Source organism: Malaclemys terrapin, chromosome 4 (genome assembly GCF_027887155.1).
Source record: "Malaclemys terrapin pileata isolate rMalTer1 chromosome 4, rMalTer1.hap1, whole genome shotgun sequence".
Taxonomy (NCBI): domain Eukaryota; kingdom Metazoa; phylum Chordata; order Testudines; family Emydidae; genus Malaclemys; species Malaclemys terrapin.
The window spans coordinates 65,472,576-65,492,966 of NC_071508.1; the positions used below are offsets into that span (position 1 = coordinate 65,472,576).

General features: G+C 42.0%; 1 protein-coding gene across 1 annotated transcript in view; it reads left to right on the plus strand.

Annotated features, from left to right (window-relative positions):
* The first annotated feature begins 303 nt into the window (after window positions 1–303).
* Window positions 304–20,391, plus strand: part of LGR4 (leucine rich repeat containing G protein-coupled receptor 4) — a 131,353-nt gene continuing 111,265 nt past the window's right edge. Inside the window, exon 1 of the mRNA XM_054025762.1 lies at window positions 304–1,324. Within this exon, the coding sequence (XP_053881737.1) occupies window positions 1,140–1,324 (185 nt within the window). The 5' untranslated portion in view covers window positions 304–1,139. The remainder of the gene's footprint in view (window positions 1,325–20,391) is intronic.

Consider the following 20,391-nt stretch of genomic DNA (forward strand, 5'->3'; position numbering starts at 1 on the left):
ATTGCTCATGGGAGAAAAGTTAGGCCTGGCTCATACACAGGAGGCCTTACTGAGTTAAGTAAGTATTTGGAGGAGTGGGCTTCAGGTGATACAGAACTCATGCATGTTTTTTAAACAAACAAAAATTGAAAAAATCAGATTTAAAAACAATTTTTGGTTTTAATAATTAAAGTGCCATGTCATGCAGGAAATGGAAACCGATTTTTAAAATATTAATTTTAATGGGTCCCTTTACCCTAATTAAGATGAATCGAGTTTCTATGAATTCACTTCTGTTTCAGCGCACTCCTCGCAGCTTGCATTTTCCAGTCACCCCACCACCTTCACCTCCGCTGCCTTGTGTGCAACCTTGAATCACCAATTCAGCCAGCTCAGGGATTCCACTTGAACCACCACCTTGTCACTCATCTGTCAGGGTAACGCCCACCAAGTGCTCCACTTACCAAAGAGGCCAAGGCGCCCTTCGTTTGTTGGCTGCTGCTAGGCTCCTCTTTGCATATTAATCAGCCTCAGATTTCTTTTGCACCAATGCGGGCGCCGGCTTCACTCTCCACATACGCACCTAGTTGATTTGCATAGAGCAGCAGCCGGAGCCCCGACACTGTGCAACCCTAGAAGGGAAAAGGAGGCTGCGGAGCTGGACTGGTGTGTCTGGCTCCTGGCAAGCAGGGGAGTGGAGCAGAGGCAGACAGGAGCTAGAATGGCTGCACGGTTCACTTCCTAGGCATTGCAACACGGCACAGCAGCAGCAACAACAGGGAGAGCGCCACGGCAGAGGCAAAGCCCAGCGCACGTTACCTGCTAGCTTGAGATGAGCCCCGCAGAGGGAAGGGAGCTGCTGCCTTTCAATGGAGCAGGAGGGAGGAGGGAGAGACGCTGAAGTGCTGGCTCCTGGTGCACGGTGTTGAGGGGGAGAGAGGGCGAGACACTCCGCTTGCGCTGGGCACGGAGGTGGGGAGGGAGCTGCGGTAACAAGGACTCAGCTCGGCTCTGCGCGGGGCCAGGGCAGCCGGAGAGGCGTCTTGCAGCGGGCGCGGGGGAGGAATCGTTCTGCAAAGGGACCGAGCCGAAGCCTCCAGCCCGGGCAGCCTCGCCGCTCCCAGGAGCGAGACTCCCGCACGCACCGGAGGGGGCTCGCAATGCGGTGCCTGGCTCTGCTCGGCTTCTTCGCCTGGGGCTTCGGGAGCTCGGCTGGGCCCAGCGGCGGAGCTTCCCCTCCTCCTTGCCCGGCTTCCTGCAGCTGCGATGGGGACGGAGGAGTCGATTGCTCCGGCAGAGGGTTGACCACCGTGCCTGAGGGTCTCAGCGCCTTCACCCACGCCCTGTAAGTCCGGGGGACACGCGGGGGCGGTGTGGCGGCGGGAGGTGGAGACTGGTGTGGGTGTGTGGGCTAGAAGGGGTCCCTCTTTGCCTCCAGACTTTCCCAAACAGGTTTCCCGGGTGGGTGTGTTGGCAGCATGGCCTGGGCAGATGCCTGCCCTACCTGTTAGTGTGGCAGGGTACGGAGACCGTCTGGGCGCTTGGGGCTGGGCTAGGTTAATGCCAAGTGCTTTCAAAAACAAACAAACTCGGGAATTCTTTTGTTTTAAAGATTTTTTTTTTTTAGAGCCCAGCCAGCCCTTCTGCCAGTCTTTTTGGTGATCTTAATTCCCCCTGGCCTTGCATCCCATTTGACAAGTAGGTGGGAGAAGGGTGACCCTTACCTTATTACTACCTTATTCCCCCCGATGGAGGAAGCGGAGAGGAGATATTGTGTCTATTTAAATAGAGCCCCTTCCTCTGAGAAATAGACCCCTCGTTCTATCCGTGGTTCCTTGTCCCCATCCTACAGGCTTTTGGTATGTTGAGGCCGGGGGTTCGCAGATCTGGGTAAAAGTTGGACCTAGACACCTTTTTAGTGTGTGTCAAACAAACAGAACCCCAGACCGTGCTGGTTGGTGCATGCCCGTTCCCAGTCAACAAGCAAAGACCATCAACTGGTAAGGGCAAGGCAGAATCGATAAGACAATATTTTTGTGCTGCCAAATTTGGGCATGCTGAGTGAGGAAACTCACCTGGATTCAAGCATAATCAGTGTAAAAAAAAAAAAAAAAAAAAATTAAGCCAAGCATAGTTATTGAGCAAATACCTTGATTTTGCTGGCTCTAAGATCTCAATACAGCAAACTGACCCTTCTGTCTGTCAAACAGAGCCTTATGAAGAGGAGACCACAGTATTAAGAACAATAAAAAATAAGCACTGCTATGTACATTTAATGTTGGTTTTTTTACTTGGGAACTCTGTCTTTGGCATTTCTAAAGTGTGTTTATCAACTTGGTATCTAAGCACCTGAGGTGTTCCCTTTGAATGTTTGGGTTGTAAGCATTTGGGGTTGCAGAAGGATTTCCTAAAAAATTGTAGAGATCCACAAATCTGTTTGTATCAATCAAGAGCAGGATACGGCTTTCCCCAATTGGCATTTCCTAAGCAGATTCATTTACTGTACTTACATTGCCCCTGCAAGGTCCAAAGCTGAAAAAGGAAAGAATAAGAGATGTATAGACTTCAGGCAGAGGAGTGCTGATTAATGTCAGGAGACCGACTACCTGCAGAATATGCCAAGTGAGAAGGCTGGAGGGGAGGGACAAAAACCATCAATTATTATATTTGAAAATGGAATTATGTAGCAGTATCATATTGCTCAAAGGAGCAGAGAAGTTCAAGGGTTAATGTTAATAGCTGTTCAGGTATGCAAGGCCAAGGAGGATTAGATGGTTTGCATAGAAATGAGGAAAAAGATTATGATAATATGTAAATGTTAAACATGAGGTAAATATAGCAGGTAACAACATTACCTGCCTTAATTCAGAATGCCACCTTAAAATATGGAAAGACGACAAGTATTTGTATCTTTTGCAACATCCTCATATTAATTCAGAGTGCATTTAACTAGCTAGCAAGTGAATTAGATGTGCTGCTCCCAGCAAAAGTTTCAAGCTTTTTTTTTTTTTTGATGGTAAGTTAGTTAGTCCATCCATAAACAGCACTAACCATTCCTCTGCCAAAATATCATGTCCAGTCTGTAGTGTAGGCAGATGTAATTAAGCACACTAAATGTTAATTTGTTCAAAATATTGTGTCTATAATGCAGAATGAGAGAACTTTTATCTCTAATACAGCTTTATTTACCTTGATTTAATAGTCTCATGAATTTGGTTAATCAGTTTCCTTTCATAGTAAACCTTAGGTTGTTTCTTTGGATCGTTTCTTTAAAGTCTTCCGTGAAAGTTGGCACTTTAGGCAAGATTTGCCAGTTGGCATCTGTATTAAATATTCAGTCACTTTTATTATAAACTTTTAATTGTACATTTCCCTTGTGTAGTGAGATGACTGAAGAGGGATTTACAGCTTTCAATATGGTAGAGTTTTGCTAATCCACAAACTTGTTAAGTTTCACAATAAAACATGCCAGGCTTACCCCACTTCTCGGCAAAAGTTTTAATAGCAGAGGGCTGTAATGAGATTTTGTATTACTAAAGATTCACTACTGTTGCAAAATGTATTCGTACACATTATAGCAAATTATGATGATGCGTACTCATAAATCAATACTGAACTATATTTGTCAAAGTAAATGAGCAGAATACACTTGATGAAATTGTCTTTATTTTTCTGTGTGTTTTGGTTCATTTACTTTCTTATTCATGAATATGCAAAGGGGTCTCCTGGTTCTTCATATGAATTACCAGGGTTTTCCCAGTACTTGTTCATCAGTTGTACATTAGCAAAACATGTCCCATTTCTCTCATATACCACGTGTGCAGATATTTTTTTCATTTGGATTGTATAGAGCAGATTATTGAGCCTGAAATCTTATGAGTCTTTTACTTGTTAGTTAGCAGGGAGTTGCATATTTGCAAAGTAATATTTATTCATTGACTTAGGTGTATTATACAGTAAGACTGCAAAGTAGCACCATATAATACTGGGAGTTGGCTTTTTCCTTATGTTTCTTTTGCAAAGGCAGTGTTGCTCATGGTTAGAGCAGGGGGCTGGAAGACAGGAGGACTCACTCTGTCACTGTGCAAACTAGGGGTATGTCTACGTGGCCTTGGGGTATGGAGGTGTGAATAGCATTGTTCAAAGTACCTTGCTGTAACTCCCCCAGTTGCTGGAGGCGCAAACTAAAAGGTTCCTACTTCACATTAACATTAATGTAGTCCTGTTTGAAGGAGGACTACATGAATGCAAACTGTGAACATATTAGTTCACACCTGCAGCATCCACATGGGGGAGTTACAGCGCAGCACTTTGGTGCGCAATGCTATTCACGCCCCAGTAGTCGGAACTGCAGGGCAATGTAGACATGCCTTAAGACTTGCTAATAAGCTCCCTGTGCCCTAGTTTCTCCATATGTAAAATAGGGATCTTGCCAAACTTTATAAAGGGCTTCAAGATTCTTGGGAGAAAGAAGCTCTGAGGTTATGATTATTAGGCTGACTAGCATCCCTGTATATCTGTGAGACTGCCTTTATTGTCCAGAAGTGGTTATAAGCCATTAAAGTTAGAACCCAATATAGATATAGTTGTAACTCCCTGTTTTCATATGCTGATCAGATTCCTGAAATTCACTTCTGGGACTGATGTATTCTGTACTTGGTTTTTGTTTGAAGGTGGGATGTGATATATACTGCCATGTGTGTTGGTGTTTGGGCAGTCTACGTCAGAGCAAAATCCTTTCATCTCTTTTGTTCTGCAAGAGTTAAAACTACTCCCCATGCACATGCCAATTATTGTCCTTGCTTTTGATTTTTTTTCAAACACAGAACTCAACAATGGCTGCTTTTTGAAACTTTGCATTTAAATATTCCCTGTTTTGGAGCATAGCCATTCCCAAGTTTTGGATATGGGGGAAAGGCAGAATAATAGTTTTATAAGCCATAGAAAATTCAGCACACTTGGTAAGCATCATCTAAGCCTGATATTCTATGAGTTGCAAACTTAATTTTGTTTCTAAACAAAAGTTTAGGTTTTTGTTTTGTCCAAGAAACTGTCATGGTGATGTACTGCTGCCTTGTTAACCCAACCTTGCAGAAAATGGTCTCTAGACAAACAATGACCATATCCTTTACCTGCCCTGTACCCTGCAAGAATTTAAAGCCTTACATTTCTTGATGTTAGAGAGGCAAGGTGGGTGAGATAATATATCTTTTATTGGACCAACTTCTGTTGGTGACAGAGACCTACAGAAGTTGGTCCAATAAAAGATATTACCTCACCCACCTTGCCTCTCTAATATCCTGGGACCAACATCGTTACAGCTACACTGCATTTCTTGATAACTTTTAACTGTGTAATCTTAGTATTACATCCTATCTATATAAAAATATACTGATGTATTCCCTGATCTTCCATATCAGGTTAGCTTGAATAGAACCACAGGTGGATGTCCATTTGCATTCCTGTCTCTTCCTATTTCTGTTTGTACTAGTACCTTACAATGATCAATTGAGTATCCTAGCCTGGATACTCCTCTTGGTATGTTTTGTTCACAGTACATCCATTATTTTATTGTACGACTCACTAAAATGTATTTTTTTTTCATAGAGTCTAATGGATATTATGAGTCCCTTGCCATGGAGTGTCTACAGTCTAATTTTACATGTGACAAAATGAGTAAATACCACACAATGGTAGGGGCTGGGGATGAAGGGAGGAAGGACTGGGGTTTCAATAATATCATCTACTTACTTTGGCCTTTTCTACTCTACCACTTTACAGCGCTGCAACTTTCTCGCTTGGGGGATGAAAAAACACCCCCCTGGGCGCTGCAAGTTTCAGCGCTGTAAAATGGCAGTATTAACTTTACTCACCAGCACTGGGAGCTACTCCCCTCCTGGGGGGTGGTGGTTTTTTTTTGTTTTTGTTTTTTGTTTTTTTAAACTGAGAGCTGAGAGCGCTCTCTCACAGCGCTGATGCCACGACTACACAGCCACAGCAGTGCTTTAACATTGCTAATGAAGACATACCCTCAGTTATGGTATGAGCAGAGCAGGATGTTTCCATTAAACATATAATGATAGGGTTTTTTTTTTTTTTTTTTTTTTTTTTTTTAAAGGAGGATAACTCATGGCTTTTGGGTGACATGGAAGTTTGTTGTTGTTATGATAATGATGAATTTGAATGAGGAAGGCTGGTGTTTTGATGAACAGGGATTTTTTTTTTGGATAATATTCCATGAATGAGGCAGCCTGGGAAAAAAACTCAGAGAAGGAAGTAGAGTGGAAGAAGTATACGAACAGAGGGGATTAGAGCAGATGAGATAGGGGTGAATCCAGTGGGTATCAGGAGGAACAAGAGAGGAGATAGACTTTTGATACAGTTACTGTAGGGAGCCATTATTTTGGTAAAACTTGGTTGGGTCTCTAAGTCAGAATTACACAATCAGCTACTTGTTTTTTTTCTGGTCATAGGCTTTGTGGCTTTGCTTTGTTGCAAAATAACTGTTGTCTAGCCGGCTGATTATGCCAAAGCAGTAATGTTAAGATGAAAGCTAATGAGTTTATTTATTTATTTATTTATTTATTTTTAATTGATGCAATGTGTTCTTGTTCTTTGACATGATCTTACTCAGTGGTGTAGTGGTTGCCAAAGAAGTGGATAAACTAACCTAAACTTAACTCCATATTCCCCAAATGAGAAGTTTACCCTGCACTACACTACTGATCTTCTGCATGTTGTCAATGACCTGGCAATATGTTATGTAAAAGAAAACATTCTCTCTGTGGTCAAAGCAAGTTATGCTAAGGGCATCTTTTATATTTCTGCCGGTATTACTTAACCGCAAATACTGTACTTTTCAAGTCTAGTACTGGTGCAAGTCTAGGGTGGAGACACATTGAAAAATCTCAGCCAGAAATGATTAGTGATCTTTGGGAGCTTGGATATCTGGATCCCCAACTTCAGACACTTTAAATAGGTCTGATTTTTCACAGAGTGGGTGTTTGATACCTCCTGAAAATCGAGGTGACACAGTTGGGCTTCTGAAATCGATAGTTGTTGGTTTTTTTTTTTTTTGAAAATCGCAGCCAATTTAAATAAAATATAGTATTAAAATGAAAAGTATATTATCTAGCCATAAATATAATCCTTGTTCTTGCGAATGATTGTTAGGATGCATAGCATTTTGTTTCAAGATTTGACGAAAAATTTGGAAGCTTAAAATTGCAAGTATTCCACTCCTTCTACTTCCCAAGATCTTTCTTCAAACAAAATTATTTTCTGAGAGTCTTTGCAATTTTGGGGGGATTGGTTACTTTGCTTTAATTTTATTGTTTTTCCAATTTTTGTGTGTATGTTTTCAAGACCATAGGCATTCTAGTGTCCAAATGCTTTGGCACAATCTTGATGTAGTCAATAGGCAGATCATGCGCCAAATCTGGACCGCCAAACACCTTTGAATGGACTCTGAAATCATTTTATTTACATATTATTATCATTATTGTTCTCGTGTTGTGAAAAATGTTTCTCTGGAGTCTGTTCCTTGGCTATATCTTGACCAAGAAATTTGGACCTTGACAAAAAATAATTGACTACCCCATTTCACATGTTTGTTTGCATTGGTTTTTATTCTCTGCTCTCTTCCCTGCATGGAGAAAAAACACAATTGCTGCCTAATTTTGTTTTAAATGCACTCCATTCTTACTGTGCATTCAGTTAGTCTTCCCTTTCTTCCAAATCCATCACTTCATAAAAGAAAAAGTATTTTTTTCTAGTAGACCAGGGGTTGGCAACATTCGGCACGCGGCTCGCCAGGGTAAGCACCCTGGCGGGCCGGGCCAGTTTTATTTACCTGCTGACACGGCAGGTTCGGCCAATCGCAGCCCCCACTGGCCATGGTTCGCCGTCCCGGGCCAATGGGGGAGGCGAGAAGCGGCGCCGGTGAGCGATGTGCTGGCCGCGGCTTCTTGCAGCCGCGTGCCAAACGTTGCCGACCCCTGTAGTAGACATTCAAAAAGGAAATGTTAATTTTGCTATTTGCCAAAATCAGGTTAAATGGCTTTTAAAAACAATCCGTTTCAATGGTGTATTTTCTACAGTTGTTCTGCAGCTTTACAAAATAAAAACGTTGGGTTTTTTTTAACGAGCAAGGTCTAGCTATTTGATAATTGGTGTCTCTGTATTTGTAAGGAGTTGATTAATTCTAGGAGATTTGTAATGTTCTTGTACCCACCTCGTGGGCCTTTTAAGGCTTTTTTAAAGAAAAAGACAGACCATACACATATAACAAATAATTTTGACAACAATAAAAACACTATTTTGCTTTAAAAAGAAATATTTTCTTCTCCCCACCTTCCGCATTCTAGCATTGTGTTAATGGATGAGAACCAAGAGTGAAACTGAAATGAAACTGACTAATCTAGTTTTCATTATTCATCAACAAAAATTAAAAGAACAGCATAAACTGTGAAGAGTTAAAAGGACTCTAAAAACAAAACAAAACACAGTCAGAATACATCTTGATCTGCTACCATGGAGCTCTGCACCCATGCAGAGTATAAGACTCTCTTCATGGGTCTGGGCTGGCTAATAACACTGGAGCGGATACATCAGCCCAGATCCTGCAACTGGATCCAGGTGAGCAGATCCTTGCAGCTGTGGGGAGCGACACTGAATTCAGTGAGGGTCTCTCAAGCTGATCTGGTTGCAAGATTGGGGCATTTAAAGTATGTATTTTTTCATGTCTTCTTTCTTCTATAAGAAATATGAAGTCCTAGGTATTGCATGAGAAGGTAGACGGTTTTTTATGGTTTTTAAGGAAAAAGAGTGTAAAACGAGTAATTGGCAACACAGTTCTCCCCAAAAATCAGTGCCCTACCACAATGTCTAATTTGTCAGGCACTTGACACTTATTTTTGCACCTTGAGCTTATTATTGTCAGCCATATGTCATTTCTTGTTTGATGCTGACTAGCTGAGGCTCAGAACCGTGACTTCAGGGAGCATGGAAATCAGTTTGCTGTGTGAAAAATTTCAGGACGTTAATTTAAAACAAGTGTGTACTGGTAAATCATTCCCTTTAACTCTTGATAGGCTTTTACTAGTAAATATGTGTTTAACATGAAAAATACTGGAGGATGCAATTCAGGCATTCAAAAAAAACATTCACGAGACACTTCCCGTTTTTCGTTTGTTTGTTTGTTTTATGTACACAGAGAAAGTTACTGGCCTAGATTCCAGAAGGGCAAAGCATTCCTACCTCCTTGTAAGGTGAAGGAAAACTACTGTGTTCTTGGTCCCTTGGGAAAGCAGGCTGAGAGTTTCTAGCCTTCATTAGTGAAGATTGCCTTCTTACTGGGAACCAAGTGTAAGCTGGTGCAGTATTTGTATTGTGGAGGGTCTACAGACAGCTCCAGTGCCCCTGCTGCTGCTCCTGGTTTTCCAAAGCCTTAACAGACTGAAATTAGCAAGACTGATCAGCTTTCACCTTGCCCTCTGAACTCTGTAGGCAGCGGTGAAACTGTCAAATCGTGTCAATTCTATGCTGCTGCCACCTGGAAAAAGCTAGGATATTGGATTTGTTCATAGACAAGATGAAGAACCTGAAAGAGGCTGGAGGAGAGCTAGAATTGCAGAAACATTTTCTCTTCATCACCCTCACTGCGGGGGAGGTGTACAGAGAGGGAGGCTAGAGTATCCAGCCAGTCTTTCTACACCCAGGAGACTGGGCTGACAGAAGGAGGAGACAGAAAGCTCCTTCTAACTTCCAGGAGAGAGAGAAGAGATGAGCTCCAAACTTAAAAAGACACCTATTTGCAGAAGGCTGATATAAAAGAGGAGACCCCAGTTTGAGTTTAAGGGGCAGCACTTTTCTAGCAATCCCAGCAGCTGGGCTGGGCACCTCATCTGCATCTGGATGTTGTCCTTGAACCTTGCTGGTGGAACCTACCTACCCTCATCTTTCATATCTGCCTCTTGGCATGCTTGGTCCGCTTCCCCACCCCCCTCCAACAAAAACAAAAAAACAAAACCTGCTGCTATTTACTAATGAGAGGTTCTCAATCTGTGATCTGTAGAGGGATGTCTGGTTCCATGAAGTTGGCTCTTCATTATTTCCAGCTGCTAAATTGCATTACAAGTCAGCTAAAAATGGATTAAATGATTTCCTAATCTCTCTCCTACTGGTATGTAAGCAATTGCGTTAGCTGCCTCTAGATTTTATGTCACTGTGAATGAGAGAGGAAGCTTGTCCATACAATTTTGAATGGGAGGGAAGGTTGTCCCTGTCATGATCTAGTGTTGTCCTCACTCTGGAAATGTTTGAGAATGCATGTTTCAGGACCTCATCCGGCTCCCATTGAAGTAAACTCCTGTTGGTGGCTAAACTCCTGTTGACTGTGCGATATCAAGCCTGTGTAGAATGTACTGTAGTTCAGTGCTTCTCAAACTCGGGCTGCTTGTTAGGAAAAGCCCCTGGCAATCCGGGCCGGTTTGTTTACTTGCCGCGTCCGCAGGTTCGGCCGATCGCAGCTCCCAGTGGCCGTGGTTTGCTGTCCCAGGCCAATGGGGGCTGCGGGAAGTGGCACGGGTCGAGGGATATGCTGGCCGCCCTTCCTGCAGCCCCCATTGGCCTGGAGTGGCAAACTGCGGCCAGCGGGAGCTGCGATTGGCTGAACCTGCGGACATGGCAGGTAAACAAACGGGCCTGGACTGCCAGGGGCTGTCCCTGAACAAGCGGCAGCCCGACTTTGAGAAGCATTGCTGTAGTTCACTGCATATGTTGGTACCTGGTGGGAATAATACTGAGATGGCATCTGGTATGCTTGGCAAAAGAAGTGACCCGATTTTCAGAGGTGCTGAGCTACTATTACTCCTGTTGACTTTCATGTCAGACACCTCCAAACTTGTAATGATTTTACATTCTATTGCTAACACTGATTACTACAACAGAAAGATTGGAAAAGAAAATTTTTCTGTATTTGTTTACTGTATGCATGTGACAATAATTTATACAATAATTTATACAATTTTCCCTATTGTATAAAAGGGTCTTTTGTGCAGGTAACTGACAACATTATATACTGGGGCATAGCAATATTATAACATATGTTTAAAAAAGCAAAAGAGAGTTGTTTCTGAACAGGTGAAGGTGTTGGCATATTTTCTCCAATTGGCTGGAGTATGACATCTGTGAAAGAACTTATTTTTACTTAAAAAACAATATCATGTGATTTTTTTTTTTTTTTTTTAGTCAACCTCATGTCTCTGGTATTTTGTATTTGTCTACTTGGAATTATATATGTCATCTTTTTTTCTTAGTTGTGTCATTGTCCTATATCTGCACACTGATATGGTGCCCTGGGGCTTAGTAAAACCACAAAAAGTCAGTTGAGCTTTTAATATGAAACCAACCCCATTAAAGGAGCATTTTGTTCAATGCATTTTGGCTGTTGAGAAAACATTAGTTGAAACATAGACTGACACATTTGAAATATTGTGGACTCCAGGTAATGACAGAAATAAAGTGAAACTGCTTTTGTTGTTTTGGTTTTTAAACCCTTGTGTTGATTTTGGATTTCTACTTGAGGAAACTTCCTTTAATAAGGACATCTGAAAAGTAATGTATATTATGCTGAGAGATTGGAGCAGTATATTATGTACAGTTAAAATATGAAATTATTTCATTGCTGATTGAATGCAGTTTTTGATACAACTAGATAGAAGAATTTTACTATAACGTGGCATAACGATTGTGGAAGCTTGATGCTTTAATATGTAGCAAGATGAATTTTGTAATTCAGATCTTGTCTGTATTTTTATGGTTAGGGTGAAATGCTATTGAAGTGCTGCACTGGAGTAGTCTTTTGGTCTTTGCCCTGTCCTAAATTACTGTGTAATGTTAATCATTTGCTGTGTCCCACCCCAGAGATGGGTGGATCTGTAAAGTGCTTTGGGATCCTTCAACATGGCATTCTAACAATATAAATGTGGTATGGATTTGCAAACAGTAAGACCGTCTATATGGGATCATCAGGTTACATCAATCTGTCAACGTGTGCCTCACCCTCTCCCTTCCAGACTCCAAGAAGGTCCTCAAGGCCTCAAAAATCCCTCCTTTAAAAAGTCTTACTTGCAGCAACTCCTTCCTCTTACAAAGTAGGAGCCAGTTAGTCCCACATTCTGAACTCTCCCGAGGAGGAAAATAGGTGTGATGTATTTTTTTTGTTTGTTTTGAAGCTCCCCAAAGTTGGACAAATGACTGAGGAAAACCTAGGTTTCAGGAAGTGTTTGATAAGGACAGTAATCAGTGGCTATAACTACATTAATAATGGCATCTGTAGGATCTGCTAATTCTAAGCAGTCTCCAGTCATTTGTTGGCTTTGAGAATTGAGCCATAAGCTTTATGCATTGTGAAGGTTAATTTCCATTTTGAAACTACTATTTTGCATCATCTGACTTGCAGTTTAAACTGCTTGGGACTCGATCCTATCTTCAGGTACTACATATAAGTAAAGTGCCATGAGTATTGTTAAATTAGTAACTGGTTTCTGCATATTGTATATAAAAATGCAGGGGAAGGCTCATGCCATAAAGACCCAGCATAGAGGTGAGCACCACCTGAGAGGCACAGGGCACTAGCAGTAATAGGATTGTGTCTTTGTGGTTTTTACAGCATTTGCTTGCTCATAAATTATTTTTTGTAAATTTTGTCCTTTTTTCCTCATGAAGACAAGCTCAAAGGTGAGGCAGCAGTTGCTAAGCACCTTCTGGGAGGGCTTATTGCCTTGAAGGATCAGGCCCTAAAGAACAAAACAGCTGTACACTGTGTTCCTATGGCTGTTTAGCTAAGCTTTCCCTTTGAGTTTTAAAATTTGAATAACCTAATCATAAAACGTTGTGTGACCTCAGAGCTACTCAGCTTAATTTAGCTTCATTTAATAATACTGCCAAACCTGTTTAATTTGGCTTAATTGAATAATGCTGCAAATGGAGTTGTGCATTTGATAACCTCGTTCTGTGAAAATGTTTTTTGTTGAAGAATTTTCCCATTACTTTCTTGACATCTGCATGGTTACACATGAATAGCATGACCCAGTCCCTCAGCAGGGAGACTAATGTGGCCCTGCTTTCGATAGCCCTGTTACTGACAAAGAAAACATATGGAATATTTCATTCCTGTCTTTGCAAACAGGGCGTGGGGCTGTAAGGGCAAAGGGCTGCAAGCTTCAAACTTCATGGTAAATTGGTACGTTAACCACAAGGTTTACTGTTAGTAATCAAAGTGCTTTTGCCAAAGTCCTATTATTTCACATGACACTGTGTTGCTGTGGGAATAGAATCCCAGATGTAGAACAAATCCATTTCAGCAATCCAATATTAATAATGTAAGTAAGTAGCAGACTCCTCTATGGTCTCATTTAATCTTTAATGACACATGATACCAAGTGACAATTTTCCTAAAATATTTGGACACTGTAGTTGTCAATGTTTGATGTTTGCTATTTGCTTGGCAGATACACAAGATATGAACACAGATGCATGGTTCCCACTGGAACAAGTCATGGGGGCTGTCTCCCCTTACATTCATTACGTCCCCTTTCAAGCCACAAAATGGGGCCAATTGTTTCGTATCATCTGAACCAAACACCGCACTGTGACTCTAAAGTTTCTATTGTGTGGTAACAAAGTGAGAGTCTGCTATTGCATTCCACTCTAGCCAGTGGGTTACTGCGCAGTCATCAGGAGTATAGCAAGAAACCAAGGCACAACACTGTTGTTTCATCATCAAAGGGAAAGCAAACCCATTTTGAGGCTGGGGGGAGGAATGAAGAAAATACTTGCCACCGAAACATGTGAAATAGTTAAGTGGGGATTAAGGGAATTTACCCCTCTCGTCTCTTCCAATAATTTCTTCTATGTTATTTTTACTCATGTGCTATTTTAAATTGTGTTTAAATATGATTTTAAAGTAATTCTTACTATGGCGGTGGTTCTGCAATTTTTCCAAATACAAGCTCAGCACCCCATAGAGGATGGACAGGTGAAGGTGAAGACCCTATTTAATCTGCAGCTTTGGAGTGCAGACCCATGATGGAACCCCAAAACTAAATCCCATTTGGACTGCTGGTTCCAGTCCCCCTGCTAGACCCTTTTTAGATTAGGCAAGATTTAGAGTGATCCAGTACTTACTCCCTTCCTACACCCAGAAACTGGAAAGAAGCTGCCCTGTTTCCCAGGTTACATGGTTGCAGGATCTAGAATTCATATTGGTTTCTAATTAGCAAACGCCCAAAATCAGACCAGGAAAGGGCTTATAGTTCTATTAATCTGAGCTGATCCTTGAACTCACTGAGTTGAGTGTTGCCTTATAACAGAGGTGGGCAAACTTTGGCCCACGGGCCATGTCCGGCCCACAGGACTGTCCTGCCCGGCCCCCGAGCTCCTGGCCCGAGAGGCTAGCCCCGGCCCCTCCCCCACTGTTCCGCCCTCCCCCGCAGCCTCAGCTCGTTCACTCCGCAGCCGGTACAATGCTCTGGGCGGTGGGGCTGTGAGCTACTGGGGCAGCGCAGCTGCAGAGCCCGGCCAGATCCGGTCTCTGTGCTGCGTGGTAGTGGTGGGGGCAGTCAGGGAGGAGGGGGGAGTTGGGTGGGGCGACGGGGCAGTCAGGGGACAGGGAGAAGGGGTGGTTGGATGGGGCAGGGGTCCTGTGGGCTATCAGGAATAAGAGGAGGGGTTGGATGGGGAGGTAGAGGTCCGGGGGCGGTCAAGGGACAGGGGTGTGTGGATGGGGCAAGAGTCTGGGGGGGGGGCATCTGGGAACGGGGGTTTGGATGGGGCAGGAGTCCCGGGGGGGCAGATAGGAGGTGGGGGCTGGGCCAAAACCCCCTCCCCTAAACGGCCCTCCATACAATTTTTGAAAGTCGATGCGGCCGTCAGGCCAAAAAGTTTGCCCACTCCTGCCTTAGAAATTGAATGAACTGAGGTTCTCTCTCTCTCTCTCTCTCTCAGGAAAGGTTGGGGAGTCCTGTCTGAGCTGCATCCTACAAAAACTCTTGCTAGTCTCTCTTCCCTCACCCCTCCCAGATCACCGTCCCTTCCAGGCCAGGGACCCCACCCTCTTGAATGCTTACCTTGGAGAACTTTGAACTCTATTTCCAAGCATAACTGGAGGGTTTGATTCATCAAGATGTCCTGTGATGTGGCTTCTTTTCAAGGTGAAGCTACTTCAGTGTCATCTGGTTTTGCGGTGGTGGTTTATTTTAATTTCAAACCTTTCAAGTCCATGTTAATTACCTGAAGAGTTTAACTTTAAGGGTTTTTTAGCAGGTTGTTTTAATTATAGTCAGATCATAAACCTAGAAAGCCAGAGACCATTCAGTAACCAAAATATTGCAATATTTTATATGTCAATCTTCAGCTTCCTAAAAGAGTAAAATGGCTGAAAGCTGGATAGGGCTGCCATTTTGTGCCAAGAACTCCCATTGAAGAGTTTACAAGGGAAAGATCACCTGGCCTCACTGCTACAAAGGTAGTGGTGGGCTCTCTTCCGTTCATGTTCTGTAGGCAGTTCCTTTGGATAGCTGAACTTACATGCACTTAATGGCATGAACAGAGAAAATGGGTGCTGGCTATTGGGGGGGAAAATGTCCCAGTTGTATAATCTTTTGGGTAGTGGGCCTAAAAGTTGTCAAGAGAATTGATGGAAATCTGTTGCTAGAAGCATTTATTAAAACTACACAGGATAAATCATTTGGGGAACAATTCTATGACATCTTCCAGTGCTTGGACTAAATGATATTGGAGTCTCTTCTGTCTCTGATTTCTAAAATCAATACATGTGAATATGTATGTGTGTCTACGCAAGGCTTGTCTTGCTGGCTCTCTGTATGCACATTTCCCGTTGATCTCAAAATTTCAGGGTAAAGCTCACTGTCTGTAATATGCCTTAAAATTAAATTATTAGGAATTCTCAAAATTGTACAAAGCCTATTTTCCCCCATAATGTCTATATCAGTGTTCATTTAATGGTGCTGCTCTTGATTCTGTTGATCCCTCAGGGAAAATAAGTATAAAAAAACCCACATGAAATTTATTTTTCTTTCTTAATTTGTTGTTACTTTGGAAGAGGTAGTGCTTTGTAGTTTAAAAAATTATTCATGTATGGTTGTCTATTTAAAAACTTTACCTAGGGTCTTTATTTTTAAAAGTGGCTAAGTCCCATTTTCATACAAGTCACATGTGAAAATAGGACATAGATACTTTTTGGAACGTTTACTTCAAGATATTTTGAAAAGTAACTGTTTTTAAACTGGCATAGTAGCCACTCTTAATATAGGGCCAGACCTTGCTGTCCTTACATGGTCACAAGTCCCACTGTCCTTAATGGAAGTTTTGAGTGAAAAGATCTGGTAGAGAGAGAAGGATCTGATATAGATTTTTATGTTCCAGTACTGTGGGATTCTACTATTGAAATGTGGCAACTGGAGGTTTGGAGTTGGACACAGTCCTACCTTTTGATACTTTTACTGCTGTTGATTTTAACACTTGTTTTTTTTTTGTTTTTTTTTAAGTGCTAATATTGACCAAACTGTTAATATTTTACAGAACTAGTGTGTTGAGTCTCATAAGGTGTAGAAAAGTCATGTCTGTTCCAAGGGCAAATCTGCTGGCACGGTAACTGTGTTGAGTGTTTACTGGAGACACTAAATCCCTTAGATATCCAGGTCAATTAATCATTTATTTTGATTTGACTTAATCTTGCTTGAAATATTTCATTTTAAAAACTCCAACTAGTTTATGTACATGTTCACACCCACTTCCTCCCCAAAAATATGTTAAAAAGGAGTCAAAGTGGCACAGATAGTGGCTCTCTAACTTCCAAGCCAATAGTGTCTAGTGTCCTGACTTTCAGATGTTTTAAGTCGGGTTTGGATTCACTGAGAGGAACATTAGTGGATGTAGTAGCCTCTGGATAGTTTTTAGAACTCCAGCTAAAGCATCGGTGTTTAACCATCTAGAGTTAGCTTCTCTCACTTGCAAACTGCCTCAGGACATTGGCCCATCAGAATAAATCCAGAGTGATGCCACAAGTCATTGCTGTGGCTTTGCATGCCAAGCACACCAAATCCTGTGTAAGAACATCTGCTTGGATTGTCACTATCTCCATCCACGTGAGAGACTGTGGGACACTAGCCACCAGCATGTTCCTCCAAACACTTCTGTAACACAGTTCATGTTAACTCACACACTTACAAATATACATGGATATTTGTGTCACCACTTAACAGTGATGATTGCTACAAGCAATGCTAACCCCCAAGACAATCTCCTCTGGTGCAGTTCCAGTGTGCATGGGGACCACTGGCATAATAGTACAAACAATGCGAATAGTCTTCCCAATACCATCTCACAATAAACTGGGTGCTGCCTAAATGGCCTGTCTCATTCGCTTTCTGAATTCTACACAGGGGTCATATTTCCCAGAGGCCATTTACCTGTGCAAATAATGCTGCATGCACTGTGCAGCTCAGTTTTGTGGTGTTCTCACAGAGATCAATGTTGTTGGTTTTTGTTTTCCTTCTGTCACCTGCATGTCTCATAGGAGGCCTTCCTCACAGCATGCTGCCAGCTGGCCTGAGGCTGATATGAAGGCACTGGTGTCCTGCTAGCTTGTTTGTGTAGAAGGTACTTTCTGTGCAATTTGTTCATGAACATACTGTTCAATTTCAATACAAAAGATTAATTTGTGTTCTCATAAATTCCCTTACCATAACTAATACAAATAATAAAGCAAGAGAAAAATAAATGCATAGACTATCAAAAGCGTAATATTAACTTTTAAACCCGTTTAGTAGCACAAGTTGTCAGTGATTACTGCCATATCAATACAGCGTGAAATCACTCTTCCATGAACTCCCTCATTGTACAAATGAAGAGAATGTTGTTATAAATGACTCCTAATTCAGAAAAAAAGGGGTAATATTTAGTTCTGTTCCATCTCCATTAATGGTTTGAAAAGGTGTGCACAGAGTACTTCTAATTTGGGCATCATGCTGATCTTGGATGTAACAGCTTGCCTGTCCCAAAGTACATCTGTTTCTGTAAACCCTGCTGTCTCCTCATTGGTATTCTTAGAAGACTTTTTCTTTTCTTTCATATATGCGGTCTGCAAAATGCAGCACGGCAGTGCTATAATAGCTACGTTAGTTAATGAGCTGTCCTTGTGGATGAGAGGACTTCTTCACCTTGCTTTGTCTGCCAAAACTATATCCCATACTTATTGAGAGTACTGTTGAATCTGTATCTGTTTGTGTAATCTGGGAATGATTTCATTAGACAAGGCAAAAGGTGGGGTATATAGGGTCACCTGGAATCACAGTGGGGATGGAGACACCATTAGTATCAATGCTGTTTGGTAGAAAGCCCCTTCTGAATTCTCAGAGAACAGCAGTCTTTGAAAAATCCTGCATTTGCTTGTCCACCCTTATGTAATCATCCCAGGACCTGCATAATTATTGAGTAGTTATTCCTTTCCTTTTATTGTATTCCCTGGGGATTCTTTGAGGGGCACGGAATAGATATAGGGGTTCCATCAGTAGTTCCTGCACAGGTGTTTAAATCTTTCAAGGATCTCTGGCACACTGCTGATCCTGTGTAGGCATTTTCTTGTGCTTAAGTCTTTCTGAGAAATTGCTTTAATAAAAAAAGAAAGGAAAACACGATTATGAAATTCAGTAAATTGGAGGGGTGGAGGTGTAGCACTTCTAGCGATATTTTTTTTTTCTTTTTTAAACCTTTTTTTAAACAGACTGCGTTTTAAATTGTGGTGTCCCTTAAACTACTGTGTTTTGAGACAGTAGGGGAATCAATGTGGTGTAATAATTCTGGAGATAGCCACTGTAAATATGACTGTTTTCAATGATGTGATAGGCCTCTTCCATCTTTGATCTCAAACAGTTGCTTAGGCCAGGGGTGCTCAATCTTTCTCTTTCTGAGCCCCTCTGCCGCTCTCCCCCAATATGCTATTAAAAACTCCATGGCCTACCTGTGTCACAACTATTATTTTTCTGCATATAAAGCTAGGGCCGGCATTGAGGGGTAGCAAGCAGGGCAATTGCCTAGGGCCCCATGCCACAGGGGCCCCCAGAAAGCTACATTGATCAGGCTTCGGCTTCAGCCCCAAGTGGTAGGCTCAGGGCCCTGGGCTTCAGTCCCATGCGGTGGGGCTTTGGCTTTCTGTCCTGGGTCCCAGCGAGTCTAATGCTGGCCCTGCTTGGTGGACCCCTTGAAACATGCTTGTGGCCCCCTAGGCCCCAGATCCCTGGATGAGAACTACTGGCTTAGACTACATTCCAGTCCACTTGGGCTCTTTGAGTGCTCTCTCCTTAATGCAGTTTTTGTGGGTGGGGTGGGGGGAATCTTTATCCTCAGCACAATGGCGAGCAGAGGATTTTTCTGCCTCTGTCTGCTGGTTGTCCAGGAGCATGTTTGAGATCCCATGGAATATGAACTCTATTGAGTACAAGATAATCCCAGTATCCTGGTTTATATTTCTGTCTATATATCTTATATCTATAGAGACCGACAGACAGCCTTGAGCATTTATCTATGCTATTAGTAAACTCCTTAAAGCTGTTCCATTTCCTTACTCGGTCACTGCACAACTATTCAATTCCATAGTTTCTCTGCTAAGAGTTTTAAATCTTTCAGTTTCTGAATGATACACAACTGCAGGGTCTCTTTTCAATAAACATCTTGTAAAGCTTAATCGAAAGCCATTGACTTCGGTGGGCTTTGGATCATAGTCCTTATGAACGCTCTTATAGTCTGTTTGCTTGAAACTCCCATCAAATGCTTAGGACATTAGAAATATGGAGACGCGTTCCTCCCTCCTGCCTTCTACATTAGCAATATTTTGCACCAATTGCTTGTTTTTAAAAAGAATCTTTACCGATTATCCCAAAGGTAGCAGCTAACAGCATCTGGGACTATGAAAATAACCATGAACTACTTGCATGGGTCGTGTATTGGTAAACCTTTTAAAGATCTCTTTGCCCCAGAACTCGGACTCACTTAAAATGAGAGACTCCTATTCCAGCTATTCTTCAGGATCTCGTCAGAGTTGCACAAGTGCCTTTTGTTAAGTTTCCACACTGTAGCCCAAGGCATTGGAGGAAGGAGTTGACTAGAACTCAGTGCATTTATTCTCATGTATTGTATTTAATTAAGCAAAATAACCCTCAAAATACAATTGTGGTCTGAAAGCATAATAGGCATTTTAAATGCTGGAAAGCGTTGGTCACATTTTATCCATTTTTAACTGGAAAAAGATGATATCTGTAGAGATTAATGAGCAATAAGTAAACTATGTTGGATCTAGACTTGCAGAATGCAGTTTAACCACTTGTTCTT